This window comes from Taudactylus pleione, unplaced genomic scaffold (genome assembly GCF_031769625.1).
Source record: "Taudactylus pleione unplaced genomic scaffold, aTauple2 ptg000885l, whole genome shotgun sequence".
In the NCBI taxonomy this organism is placed as follows: domain Eukaryota; kingdom Metazoa; phylum Chordata; class Amphibia; order Anura; family Myobatrachidae; genus Taudactylus; species Taudactylus pleione.
In genome coordinates this window covers 1837644-1853220 of record NW_028285286.1, presented here as the reverse complement: position 1 = coordinate 1853220, position 15577 = coordinate 1837644, and the positions used below count along the sequence as shown (strand labels likewise).

Genomic DNA, 15577 nt, shown 5'->3' with positions numbered 1-15577 from the left:
CAGCAAGCTAATTACTTACTAAACATGCATGTAATAGTCATTTTTCATAGTTGTCACGCTGCATATCATTCTCATTCAAAAACCTCTCTGGAGGGTAGAGAAGTATGGCTGCCAGTCATCCACACACAGGGTTACTACTGTCAGCATGTGATGGGAGCAGGGCTGGGAGGATTATAGAGTGCAGACATGGCTCTGAGGGATGTTACAAAACTACATCATGTGACGGCGGTAGTCACATGACACTGTGCAGATTTTTACATCTTTAATAGAAGCCTAAAGAAACAAACCAAAGAAAATTTGTAATTATTACCAGTTATTTAAATACCAAGATTCTCCTTTATAGCCTCCCACAGTGATTTAAAAATGGACATTTTTTTTTTTCCTCATGGGATATAAGTGTCTACTGTGTGTAAAACTGGTGATAAACTTAAGCTGTTTAGGAGCCTGTAGAGATCGACCTTCTCTATTTGGTTGCTGTAGCTTATAACAAGTTTCTGCCTTTTAAACTACTGTATTAAATAGATCTATCAGTGTTGCTTGTGGCATTACCCATAATCCTCCTGTGCTGTACATGTACCGGAGGGGGATTTAATGTCTGTGCGGTGACTTCATTGCACGCCAAACGCCCCTCGCACAGAACGGTAAATGAGGTCTGGCAGTCTGTATCCATGATAGACAACCCGATTCACTTCAATGGCTGTTACTGTAGCCCTCTCACCTACATTGGGTCACACCGCTTTCTTTATCCCAGTAATGAGTAGGAGCAGTACATTTGGGATGCAGTCAGGAAGCCGACGGTCGAAATGCTGACCGCTGGTTCCCGACTGTCTAATCCCGGCAGGTGTCTAATGACAGGCGTCGAAATCCCGACACCTGTCAATTCACCTACGCCGGGAGCCTGACGCCCGGCATACCGATCGAAGGTAAACCGGGCGGCGGGTGCGGACAGCCACGGGAGGGTTAGGTTAGGGGCTCCCGGAGGGGACTTAGGGTTAGGCTAGTGGAAGGGGGGGTTAGGCACCCCCCCTCCCCCGGGAGACTTGGCTTTAGGCTGTGGGAAAGGGGGGGTTAGGTCAGTTAATATAAAAAAAATACTTACCTGTCGGGATCTTCACTGCCCGGTCTTCCAGCGTCTGGATTCGAACCGATCCGGTACATTTAACTAATGTAAGAGACTCGCGGATCTGTAATAACACAGCAGCCGGCACTTTACACAGGCTAACGTTCCCAGTACTAACAAGATGTGCCAAACGTCCCCTGACCAGAACTGATTTCCTGGAAAAGCGCTACACTAAGGGTATTCCTCATGTGGCCTTCTCCAGCTGCTGTGGAACTGCACATCCCAGCATGCCCAACGACAGTTTTGCTATTACGGCAAGATAATACTGTGGCAGGGCAGGCTAAATTTTGTAGTTCCACAACAGCTGGATGGCCGCACGTTAAAGACCTAGCCTACACACACGCATTCTGTAGATAATTGAAGCACACCTTGATTGTGTCCGAGACCCCCCCCCCCCCCCCCCCGTGTATTTATCCCATACGCTGGGAAGCCCTGGTATAACCTAACATTTATATGCATGTAACAGCCTGTTTCCTATAGTCTCCTGCCTTATCCATAAAATAACAGCGTCCAACAGAACTAGCCGCACAGCAAGAGCCAGCAAATGACTAAACAGATTTCTGTGCCTATAATTACTGGATGGCTCCCCTGCATTTCTGCCCCACGTGTGGCTCGATTTCATTTAGAACCACGTCTCGGTAAGTGGATATCACCGGGGTGCTTTGTCGAACGCTTACTACATTCGTCGGTTGCCATGCACACTGGGGCAGGCCAACTGCATACAGAGAGCTCTGAGCCAGCAGAGATGGTGAGAGCAGAGGGGTAGTGACCGGGGTCCCCATTCATTACAATAAGGAATAATAATAATAAAACGAGCCCAGAACTCTGTAAAAGAAACTGACCCACTCTGTTTTATTTGATCTGATTAATTTTCCTAAGTAAGAATGTATTTGGGGCTGGAAGGAAGTAGACCTCTCATGATGCCAATTATTCAGCAGATGCGGACCCCAGGTACGGTATCTGTCACTGACCGGAGAAACATCAGTCTCTGGAAAACCCATCAAATATATTGTGTTCTTCCAATTAATTTCTCCAAGGGCCTCATTTTGGAAATGATTAAAGAGGATGGATTGTTTCGCCCCCCCCCCCCCCCAAAACACTCACTATTGCATTGGCTGAAAAAGAATGTTAAAAAATAAAAACGTTAATTAGATAAGGGGGTGATACATAGAATAGACGTAGTTTAGCTCTTTGCTGTGCAGCGTTCAGCTTGGCGCGCTCCTGGCTTTTTCTCTCTAAGGGCTGATTAAGCGTCGCTTGCCGTCGTGACATCTGCGATTTTGTGCTAATGCTAGTATAAGCCCTTCCCCCGGTGTACAGCCGTGCGTCTGACTGTACAAGGACTGGGACGTGTCTTTAGACTCTGAGATAACGCTTGGTGCGACTTTAGTTGCAACTATCACTCGCACCCTGGAAACTTTCACCGGCCTCCCAAGTGAGGTGCAGAGTCTCCGTCACAGTATGTGAGCGATTGAGCGTCTGAGTCCGCAACCACGCCCATAACATGGTCCATCTTCATAAGGCTGATCAGCCTCCTCCCAGTCAGCGCCCAGCACATTTCCAGTACATTTCTGAGTTTGCGTGTGTCGATCACGACTGCGCCTCCACGCGTACACACTGCGCTGTACAAGCTTTTAGGAATTTTCACGCAGTATCATACAATAGCTCAACACCATGATTATCGGTACATCGTGTGACTCAAAATCCGGCCCTAGGTGTGACATCCGAGACTTTATTATCTTCAACGCCTAATCTAGTTGTCTTTTTTCTGTTGTTAAAGGGCGGCAATTTCTCAGCTGTTACTTCCATCGCCACAAAACCCAAAGACGTTAAGATCATCGGGCAGTCCGTCTTCGCGGATTTTGGTAAGTGAACTTTGAAATTAATCATGCGGAATATTGTGCAAATTGTTGTTGATCTTGGGGGCTGCGACTTCATGTTGGAAATCAGAATTGTAAGAACGGGATTGTTTGACTGTGTCTTTCCGAGTATGACTTGCAGGTCTGAGTGTGCACTGCATAATCATACACCTTAAAAGAAGGGCTAAAAAGAGGGGTCGGGTGCGCTCTCTTGTAGGTGTTCTGTGGGGTATTGTGTAGTGTGTGGTGACTAATGCAGTGTGTTAAAAGAAAAACAGACACCAGAATGGGAGGCCAAACCATTTGTTGAGTAGATGGTCGGGAGGGTTGGGGGGAGGCGGGGTGGATGGGTATGTCCTGAGATGGGGGGGGGGAGAGGGGTCAGGACTTGGAGGGGTGTGGGAATAGTGTGGCGAGAGGTTGTGCGACTGACTCAAGGGGGAAGGTTGGTGGACCCTTTTAGGGGGCTCCTTGCCGTGCGGTTCTGGACCAGCACGTCTCTCCTGCTGGACTTATGGTCAACAGTCAGCAGTCTGGGTTTGATGCCATGTCAGTATATCTTGGTAAAGTTCTGGTGTTGGCGGCATCCCGCACGGTGTGGATGACCGTTTATACCTACCGGTAGGATTGCCACTTGTGTGGGCGATGGCCCAACACCTCTCTTGAGGTGGTTTATCTTTGTCCATGCTCGGACACGCAGTGTTGCCGCTGGGTCGCGGTGTGTCAGTCTGCGTCTGGACTTCACCATTGAGTTGCTGAACCCCACGGGACCACAAGGTTCTGGGATGCAGCTCGTTCGATGGTGCTTCTCGGAGGGTCCAAGTCCCCCGACCATTCTGGAGCAACAGCTACAAGAGAGCGCACCCGACCCCTATTTTCGGTTCTCATCCCCAACAGGACTAATTACTTCTATAGATGGTGCAGCACTCACACAACCATCCCTACCCCTTTTTCCACTCTTCCCCACCTGCCCACATTCTCTGCCTTCGTCCCCCACTCTTGCATACACATTTACACGTACCCACCTCTCCCCTTTCCCACCTCCACCATGACCCCCTTTCTTCCAAAGCTAGTCACCCCCAGTAACATCCCCCCTATCCTTTCCCTCCTTCCCTGCAATTCCATACCACAGTTCCTTACCTCCACCTCCCTCTCTCCTCTTCCTCCTTACCCTACCACCACCACCACGGTAACAGGAGCTGTGTTCACACCATTTTCCCTAAAAGAAGGGCTAGACCACCCACTGAGATGTGGACACGCCCCCTAATACCGCACCAAATTGTTCCTTTCAGAGGTTGATTGATTAATTTATATATAACTATAATGTGCGTTGGAGCATTGAATCCTGTCTTAAGTTTTCAACTTTACTTTAAAAAATTTGGATGAAACTTCGTTAAGCGTGCTGTAAAGGGAGTGTAAGAATCTGGGGGACCTTTGCAAACATCCTTGGGGTTCCTAAACGGGGTGAAAGCGTCAGCCGCTCCTCAGTGGTTTTCTCGCTTCGCTGCTCAAAGTTTCCGCTGTAAAGATTGAATTTTATTTTCTATATTGCTGCCCTGAAGTTGTTATGAAAGCGAGTGACTTCTAAGAAACAATTCCGGAGCGGATGTCGGCTCTCTCTTGTTTTAATCTGAACCTTGACAAGTATGAGCAGGATACAGCGAAGGTCAGCCTCGGTGATAGATTGTGTGTGTTATTAAGCACAGCCTTTCGCTTTATTGCTGCAAATGATGAAGTTGTCCTCCACCAAGTCCCCCTGTAACCTGGAAGAGGGAAAATCAATGTCTGGCGTATCAGCCCTTCTAATCTAATTTCACCAGGCCTCTGTGCCCCTCACATTCAGGCACATTGCAAAAAAAAAGAAGTGGTGTTGTGCTGCCCGTCTGCCACCCACAGCCAGCGGTCTATGTTCTACTCTAGTGCCCTTTATATTTGCCAACATGTCTGTTATGGGATGTAATCAGAATCCCGTCGCTGGCATCCTGATAGTAAGTAGTGGGGATAGGGTTAGGCACTGGGGAGGAGGGTCCGGTTTAGACTGCATGGGGGGGGGGTTAGGTTTAGGCACTAGGGGGGGAGGGGAGGGAGGGTTAGGGTTAAGATACCTCCCGACAGGTGTCGGCATCCGGCATCCTGTCCCTTTCGGATGCTGGTGCCGGGATTCTGACCGCTGGCATCCCATACCCAACCTGTCTGTTATAGCTGCCCATAAATGGTTTACTCACCTGATTGGACACTTGTATAGGGGCCATTCACAAACTATGTATAACTTGCACATATATCCCTGATGAAAGTACAGTAAGGTACTGAAACGCTGAATGCTGGTATTAATCTGAGTGCCGCTATCCGAGCTGACCATAACCAGATAGCTACGCATACATACATTTATACAATGCGTAGGACTAGAAGGTCCCCTACGTTTACACAGCTTGAGATGTTCTACATTGTATTTACATTTCCTGTGGATTTGAGTTCAAGCTATTGTTCTCTGTTATCAGTAACATCCTGTTGTCAGTCATGCTGAGAGTAAACTGCATTTCAGTGTTCTGATTTTTACATTAGTTAATTGCTGCTAATATATGACGTAGCAGTAAGGAGAGCTGATAATCCCCACCCACAATCGCTTTTGCAGCACTACCTGAGATCATTAACGTTCCGCTGATTTCAGTTTGTTTCTTACTGTGAAAGAAGTCTGACAGCTGAAGAACTACAAGTCTCAGAAGCTGGCAACGTATCCTAGGCCTTGTATTTCCACAAGTTGCCAATCTCAGGTCTAGAGGGCACTTTTTTTTTCTTCCTCTTTAGCATAATTTTAAATGAAATGCTCAGAAGAGAAAAACACTCACATATTGGTTTGGAATCCCGGACCTGTAAAATTTGGCGGCGTTTCAGATTATATGTTTATCATGTGGTTGTAGCGTCTATCCATGCTGGTCATGTTTTTCTATCCGAAAGCCTCTTTAAGAGGTCATATTAGACTGTATTTCTGCTATTTGTTGTCTTCACACAACAACAAAATGGCTGGTCATATTATACTATATTTCTGTTATGTGTTGTCTTCACACAACAACAAAATGGCTGGTCATATTATACTATATTTCTGTTATGTGTTGTCTTCTCACACCACAAAATGGCTGGTCATATTATACTATTTTTCTGTTATGTGTTGTCTTCTCACTCTACAAAATGGCTGGTCATATTATACTATATTTCTGCTATGTGCTGTCTTCACACAACAACAAAATGGCTGGTCATATTATACTATATTTCTGCTATGTGTTGTCTTCTCACACCACAAAATGGCTGGTCATATTATACTATATTTCTGTTATGTGTTGTCTTCTCACTCTACAAAATGGCTGGTCATATTATACTATATTTCTGCTATGTGCTGTCTTCACGCAACAACAAAATGGCTGGTCATATTATACTATATTTCTGCTATGTGCTGTCTTCACGCAACAACAAAATGGCTGGTCATATTATACTATATTTCTGCTATGTGTTGTCTTCTCACACCACAAAATGGCTGGTCATATTATACTATATTTCTGTTATGTGTTGTCTTCTCACTCTACAAAATGGCTGGTCATATTATACTATATTTCTGCTATGTGCTGTCTTCACGCAACAACAAAATGGCTGGTCATATTATACTATATTTCTACTATGTGCTGTCTTCACACAACAACAAAATGGCTGGTCATATTATACTATATTTCTGCTATGTGTTGTCTTCTCACACTACAAAATGGCTGGTCATATTATACTATATTTCTGCTATGTGTTGTCTTCTCACACCACAAAATGGCTGGTCATATTTGGAGGCAACTGCAGGTGTATTCTGTCCACGGTTACCACCGGGAACTAATTATACGCTATAGACAAGGCCTGCAGTCGCTCCCTATGCTGCTGACAACCAGAGGGCGGACATTTACCGTGTTCATTACTGGGGGTTTGGAGGGGAGACATCACCCGCCTCTGCCGCAAGTAAGGAAGTTTCATGCACAAAGTAATCAGTGTGATAACACTGTAAGACATTTTAAAATGTCAGCTAAGCCGACAAATTATATGGTAAAATATGAATATATTCCCACAGAGTACTTAATAGCAGTCACACAATTATATACATCAGTATGCATTGCACTCCTCTTTCCGTCCTCACTGCAGACGTGGAAGCACCTTAAAAGTACTTATAAAGTCCACAGGTGCTGTTATTAAGCACAGAATATTTACCACAAATTGCTCCTAAAACTTTCACAAGTCTGTGACTACGTGTTGGCGGGGGCTGGCTTCACTTCTAGGCCCGACTCCTATTTTCAGTGTAAGCAGCCATTTTGTTGGCTGAACGGCCAGTCAGCCTTTCCAGTCACTAGGGACCAGTGACAGCACCATAGCATGGAGCATATCCCGTAATTACTGTTAGTACACCAGCAAGTATGCAGAATATTCAATCTCGTGATTCATTTGGGGGAGGTTTTCCCAATGTCCTGTCTGCAAGTCTTTTGATTGAGACATAGGATAACTCTTATTTTCTTCTTCAGGTACCATAGGGTTCACAGGAATTACCTTGGGGTATGTGGTTGGAGTGATCCAGGCACCAAACAGTCAAAAAGCTTTCAATTCCAAGAATGCCCTGGTCCTCCTCCACATATACCCCGCCGCCAACCACAGGCAATCAGTTTTTCGTTTAGTGCGGCAGGACTCAGACGCCCCTTTATAAGAGGGGGACTGCTCAGGGAGCCCGAAGCTTTACTTTTTTCTTTTATTTCTATTGTATAGCGATAGCAGTGCTAAGCATCTTAATCAGACACATGCACGGCGTCTCCGTCGACCTGTGCCGCAACGCCGATAGCGTCTCTGTTGATTTCAGCGGGTCACTGGCAGAGCTTGCTAGCGGCGATGCTGGGGGCCCGGTCTGCAACCCGGACGCACGGAGAGGTCAAGTAAGGCGAGTCCTCGCGTATGAGGAATTGCACGCGGCAGCCCTTGCTTCCGGCGCTGGAGAGGCCCCGGAAGCTGCTGCAGTGAAGGCCCGGGGCCATCCGCTCCCCCCACTATACTCCAAGGTAGTTCCTGTGGACCCTATGGACCTCGAAGAAAAAGAGTTAACAAAGGTAAGCCTATCATAACTCTTATTTTCCACCAGCTAAACCAGTGATGAGTAGCATTATATACTTTAAGGGGTACATGTGTTAATTTCAGAAATGAAAAAGTAACACAGTGACCTTGGCACCCCCACACCGCTCACCTCTAAATGCCGACACATGCCCCTCACTAGCTCCGACATGTCACAAAATGTCCTCACAAGCACTCAGACCCCCGTAAGCTCCTAAAAAGTCCCACACGCCTTAAGGCCCACACACAAAAAGCAAAGAGTTCTCAGCTCCCACTTGCACTCCAATACTTCCCCACATGATCCCCAAATGCACCTCAGATGTCTCCAGCTGATCCCTACATGACCGCCCACCTTCCGCAACCTTCACACCTTCCCCCTCGAGCCCCTCCCACTATTGCCCCACGCAGCCCCCCACCTTTATCCAGCCTACACACCATTCCCCCGCACAGCCCTCACACCTTCCCCCATGAGCCCCTCACTATCCCACCATGCAGTCCCCACATTCTCCAGCCCTCACACCTTCCCCCCACGTGCCCCTCCCACCATCCCCCCACGCAGCAACTCACCTTCCCCCCACGCAGCCCCAACACCTTCCCCCTCGAGCCCCTCCCACTATTGTCCCCACGCAGCCCCCCACCTTTATCCAGCCTACACACCATTCCCCCGCACAGCCCTCACACCTTCCCCCATGAGCCCCTCACTATCCCACCATGCAGTCCCCACATTCTCCAGCCCTCACACCTTCCCCCCACGTGCCCCTCCCACCATCCCCCCACGCAGCAACTCACCTTCCCCCCACGCAGCCCCAACACCTTCCCCCTCGAGCCCCTCCCACTATTGCCCCACGCAGCCCCCCACCTTTATCCAGCCTACACACCATTCCCCCGCACAGCCCTCACACCTTCCCCCATGAGCCCCTTACTATCCCACCATGCAGTCCCCACATTCCCCAGCCCTCACACCTCCCCCCCACGTGCCCCTCCCACCATCCCCCCACGCAGCAACTCACCTTCCCCCAACAAGCCACTCTCACCATCCCCCAAGTAGCCCCAACACCTTCCACCCCACGAGTCCTTGCCACCGTGCCCCCATCTTCCCCCACACCTCACACCTTCCCCCACGAGCCCTTCTCACATCCCCTATGCAGCCCCCCAGCTTTCACACCTTCCCCAAGCTCATACTTTCCTATCCCAATGAGCCCCTTCCACTATCCCCCCCACAGCCCCCCTCAGCCCTCACACCCTTCCCCACAAGCCCCTCACACCTTTCCCTACGAGCCCCTCACACCTTCCTTCCCATTAGCCCCCTCACTGGGTAATCTACTGACAATTCCTGTGTATTACTCTGTACATTAAGGTTTGGCCAGCAGTTTATCTTTTCCTTTTCTTTCCTGAGAGTTTCCAAGTCCTAAACCCTCTCTCCCTCTGGTCACTCTTCTGTGCGGAAGCAGTTAAGATGTCGACATTCACAAGGTGGTCAACATTGACGGTGCCGACATGGTTAAAACTTTTCCTAGTGAAACATTTTGAAGGCGTTATGGCTGTGGCCGTCCCCCTGACAGATGCTATCATGCTTGATGTCACATTTTACTTGCCGTGAAATACAGCGCCGGTATATTTTTCTCTAGCCGTGGACTTTTCCACCATCCCCTTATCTTATTGATTAATGGCGGCAATATAATTAGTTTACACCAAGCAAAAAAAGTCTTCTCTTTCTCTAAATAAGCTCCATGGCACCAAACGCTTACAGTAGCGTCGCTGTGGGGCGTGTACGCTGCTGGTCAGTGCTAGGCCTCTATATCTTCTGTCTGTTACATACAGCGGTCTCCCACGTGCACTGATAATGCCGACAGCTATCTGCTGCTATGAACGATCGCGGTTTACAGTATCATTTATGTTCTATTCCATGGGAAAAATTTTATAAAAGTGTATATGTAACGCTTTATTTAGTGTAAAAAGACAGAGGACTTATTGTCCCAGGAGCTCATTTCTATGTTCATATTTTTTTTTTTTTTTTTTTCAGCCAAACACCATCTACAGTGTAATTGTGTTCTCACAGGCCATTCAGTATATGGTCTTAATGATCCACATAAAGATCATTGCAGTTATTGGTGGTATATGTATGAATGTGCGGTAATATATTATATATGTGTGTGTGTATATGTGTATATATATATATATATATATATATATATATATATAAATATAATATAAGGGCACAGTCATGCCCTTATATTAAGGCTGAATCGAAAAAAACTGAATTCTCCCATAGAGAACGCCCGAGGGGGGGCGCATGGTGTTTAAGGGGCTACACCTCAAAAGCTATTGGAGTTACCGAGCTGAAATTTGGCATGGACGGGTAGAACTGTCGCTCGGTGCTGCATGCCAAATTTCAAGGCAAAAACATAAAAAATGAGGATTTGGAAGTAATCTAAAGTTCCATCGGTCAGTTTTTTCTGACACTCTCAGTTAGGACCACTTTTCTGCTGTTCTTTATGGGGGTTTCTTGGGAAGGCATAAGTCAGGGTAGGGGGCGAATTTAGACTTTGGGTTTGTTTTATTAGGTAGCTATTGTTCCAGGTTAGGTGCTTTTGGGGTTCAGGTAAATTAGAAAGTTACAGCTTTTAAACTATTGCCTCACAAATGCGCCATTATACAGATAGGGAACTTCAATTTGTTGCGCAGCCTCAGTAGGTGCCTCCAGAGGGAGGGGGGGTTCTTAAAGTGGCTTCACTTGGGTGCACCAAGATGGCTGTCTTTTGCAGGAGCTTGCGGCGGTGGGACTCTAGGGAAAGTAGCGGGCGGTAGCTGCAGCGGTGCGGGCTGCAGGACCCTGGGGAAGTAGCGGGAGTTAGTGGCGGTGTGGGCTGCAGGACTTGGGGGAGTAGCGGGCGACAGATGCAGGTTCAGACCAGGAAGATGCGTGATGCCTTCATCTGTGTTTAAATAAATAAACACAGAAGCACGGACGGGATCAGTGAGATCCATCTGTGCTTCGGAGTTTAAAAACGTTTTTTTTTAAACGGAGTGCCTTCCCCCCCCCCATAAAAAGAACAACCAGCACCGGGCTTTGGAGACCCAGTACTGGTTGTGCTAAATACAGTGGGCAAATGACGTAGGGGAACCCTTTGTTCAGTGTAACAACCACCGGTGCTGGTTGCGCTAAATACAGGGGATCCCTACGTCATTTGTCTCCTGTATTTTGGTTACCAGGACTGGTTCTGAGTAGCTCGGTGCTGGTTGAGCTTAATACAGGGGACCCCTACGTCGTTTGTCCCTTGTAATTAGCACAAGCAGTACTGGGTCTCCAAAGCCTGGGGTTGTTGATCTTTGGAGTGGGGGCACGCCTTTTTTTTAGTTTGTTTGTTTGTTTTTTAATACTTTAATTAATTTTTTTACACAGATGCACGGACTGATCTCACTGATCTCTCCACGCATCTGTGTCTTTTATCACAGGTGCTTGCTGCATGGATCGCACTCATCCGTGCCGGCATCTGTGTTTAGATGCAGGGATACTAGGTGAGTATGTGTTAATAAACTTGTACTTTCATGGTATGTGTTATGTCTTTTTTTTTTTTTATATATATTTCTTTTGCAGTGGAACTACAGGTACCAGCAGGCCCGTAATACCCTGTATGCTGGTACATGTGGTTCTCCAAGTACCAGCATGCGGGGCAGGCTTGCTGGGACCTGTAGTTCTCCTGCAAAAGAAAATATTATTTCCTTTTTCTTTGCACTACACTATACACTATCAACCTGGCACCCATCGCTCCAGGGGTGCCGGGGATAGGCTGAATATATATATGTGTGTGTGTATATATATATATATATATATATATATATATATATATATATATATATATATATATATATATATGCAACCGTTTTCGGGGGGGGTGACATCCTGCATCTGCAATACCGTACACAATGTTTTTAAGGCGGTAAACGTCACACTAAATCCTGGTAATGACCCGTCCGTGTGCACTGTCTCCTTATTTCAGCTTTGCTATTTAACTTCCAAACATGATTTATTTAGAATTCTGATTCTGTAGATAGGTTTCTACACCCCTCTCACCTCGCTGGAGGTCCTCTGTCTGCCATGAGCCCACTTACGCCAGCTATATTGCAGCGTGTATACTGTGTGTGTGTATATGTATGTGTACTGTGTGTGTGTGTCTGTGTGTGTGTGTGTGTGTGTGTGTGTGTGTGTGTATGTGTGTATATATATATATAACATGTTAGATGCTCCTTATGGAGATTAATGTCACTTAAATCAAGATAACGAGTGTTCCAATCACCATGGCAACGCAAACATGTAACAAGGGTTCACAAACAGAAAAATAAAAGTGCCGGGATTGAGATCCGTATCCAGCGTACAGAGCCTCTCCCTTTAATCACTCTGGCAGCTATTTATGGCAATTTTATGTCACAAAGTCTTGGGAGGATAAAAGTGGCTCCCTTCTCCCAGGCCCGGGCGCATTGTTCTGTAATGCTGGTAATGCATCAATCTGTAGCACAAAATGCACTTCAAGGAAAGAGCTTTTCATCAAACGTACTGCCAAACAAATCCCTCCTTGCGTGGAGCACATAATTGTGTAAGTAAGCCGAGAATATAGGGGGAACGCTATGCATCCGCTAATGTTATGCTTCTATCATGGTCGCTCTGCTAGAGATGAACATTTGTGATCACCACGGGGCCGGGCTCCCAGAAGCGTCCTCTGTGCATTCAGTAGTCTGTAGGGAGATTTTGTTAGAGCCAGAAGACCTGTTTGTATTAATTTTTCACTTTGTGCTCACTTGTTTGTACCCAGTATAGGAGGGGCTAGGGCAATCCAAAGCCAATTAGATCAATGGAATGTTCACAGCAGCATGGAGTGTTTCAGGAGATGAGGGGGCGGCCCTTGTGGAAGGCAGTGATTTCATTTGGGAGAACAAGGCTGCAAGTGACAGGGGCAGAGCTAACGTCCAGCTAACAAGCTTTGTCACCCCTTCTAAACTACTTTCACTCTCTGTTCCCTTACCAACAAAAAAGCTGAAAGCCCTAGCCTGCACTGACGAGACCCTACAAGTACAAAACAGTCTGCCTGCCCTAGCCTCACTCGTGCTAAGCCAACCTAGTGTGGAGAACACAGACTCAGGGCCGTAGCTAGTGTAGTGCGGCCGGTGCCGTCGCACAGGGCACCACAGGTCAGGGGGCGCTGTCAAACTTCTGTTTATTATCATGCTTGCTTGTAGCTTCCTCTTATTTCATCCTCAGCATCTCCTGGCCTCCCCTATCTCTTCCCTGGCCCTTCCCCATGAGGCCATGGCCCTCTCTCAGGTGCACTATATTATGTCCCTATTTATCCCCAGCATCTCCTGGCCTCTCCTATCTCTTCCCTGGCCCTTCCCCATGAGGCCATGGCCCTCTCTCAGGTGCACTATATTATGTCCCTATGTATCCCCAGCATCTCCTGGCCTCCCCTATCTCTTCCCAGGCCCTTCCCCATGAGGCCATGGCCCTCTCTCAGGTGCACTATATTATGTCCCTATTTATCCCCAGCATCTCTTGGCCTCTCCTATCTCTTCCCTGGCCCTTCCCCATGAAGCCATGGCCCAGTTTTGGGTGCATTATTTGCCTTTAAAAAATGAGGGGGGCGCCAATGTGGCACAGGGCACTAAAAAGTCTAGTTACGGCTCTGCACAGACTCAAACATCCTCCCTGGTAAATGTATTTCCCAGAATTCTGTTCTCCTGATACCACTTATTTGCATTTTGTTTTCCAGTTATGAGTAACTGAAACTCCAAACTGTGTGACTAGTCCCCAGATGATGATCACAGGTCTTGGACAGTATTTCAAGCAGTCACCTTCACTATATGCACCCGTCTTGGTCTATGTATCCATACTACGAGTCACTTCCTCAGGCTGTAGTTCCTGCAGGATTACAGAACCACTTGTGAGCGAGCAGTGATTAATGTACATATACGGAATCAATAAGAGTAGATTTCCACAGCTGCAAATGATGAGAAACACATCACCGTAAAGCCAATGCCCCATTACTGGCCCCTACCTAATGGATGGGTAATGCAGTCCTTCCCGGGAAAATCCCATTACTGCAAATGCAGTGGATTGTGCCATTTGAATGATATTATCATACACATCTCAATCTATTTATGAATCGTGGGGGGAGACTTAGCAGAGAGATAAATTTAGGGGTTTACATGTATTGTTTTTTCGCTCTTGTTTTCTACTTTGTGGCAAATAACATTAGTAGCGCTTGTTACAATATCATTCCTGCTGAACATACCCCACTCCTGGCTACCGCAACTGTGGGGGTACCGTGTCCGTGACCTGCGCAGGTTGGGAGAACATGCTGTGACCGGCTGACAAACGCTGGGAAGGGCTTTCCAACACCGCAGCGGACAGCAGAGCCAAGGTTGGACAGCTACTACGTAATCGCGCCAAGCGTCCGACAGATGGAGCAATATATTTAACGGGAGTCGCAAAAGTTTACATACAAAACAGCAAGTTCGCAATCACCAGGTGTTGGACGCTTCCCTTATGCTTTATAATGATGCAAATCAAAACTGTTTAATCCGCAGTTTTAATCAACATCAAGGTGGAATTCAGTTCTGCGAAACGTGTGGCTGCGCACATTACCGCACAATACGCCAGCGCATCTCTGGGAAGAGGTAGCAGTCTAGGGGCCCTTCGCTGCCATAGGGCTGAATTCAGTTCTCCCCTGAAAGCTAATCTGTGAATTGGTGTCCACAGTGGGGCAAGTATATGTGAAAAGCAAAATTTGCAATATATTTTTACACTATTCTGCGGTTGAGATATTTACTGATACATGTGCCGTCCCGCTCAGTAAGGTACCTACTGTATTCGTACCTACTGTATTCGTACCTACTGTATTCCGTAACCTGAGCGGAGCCAGTTGGTGCACACAGCACAGATAATACAGATGGCGCAATTCTCATGCAATCATGGCAGGAACAGGACTCGGAGCAGATAATATAGATATACATAAATATTATAATATATACATATATATATATATATATATATATATACGCACACCTATATACAGTGCTTTTTTGTGGTAGTTTTTTTTTTTTCCCACCAATTATTTCCAAGAAAAATCATTTCAGAAATGAATAAAATAAACGTCTGAAGTCTTATGCAGAGTGTGGAAGTTGATATATATAGCCACCACTCCGGTAATAATGTATCTTGATGTATGTGTCTTAAGGTGCCCACACACATAGCGATGTGCACACGATCAGGCGATGTGTACGATTTCCCTTGAAGCTCTCCCCGGCAGCTCAGCACACGATATGCACATGATTTGGTGTCCAATCTTCTTACGATCTCTCCTGCATGCAGACGTTCACAGTGCATCGCCTCCTAGATTGTCAGACCTGCCCTACTGCACGGCAGATCTGACGATGCGATGTGCGACCAGCAGGGACACGCATCGTGATCACGAGTGGGGACTCA

General features: G+C 46.9%; 1 protein-coding gene across 1 annotated transcript in view; it reads left to right on the top strand.

The window, feature by feature from the left end:
- The window catches only part of ITFG1 (integrin alpha FG-GAP repeat containing 1), a 270576-nt gene that overhangs the window by 87498 nt on the left and 167501 nt on the right, over nucleotides 1-15577 (top strand). Inside the window, exon 8 of the mRNA XM_088458986.1 lies at nucleotides 2901-2985. Coding sequence (XP_088315112.1) covers nucleotides 2901-2985 — 85 coding nt within the window. The remainder of the gene's footprint in view (nucleotides 1-2900; nucleotides 2986-15577) is intronic.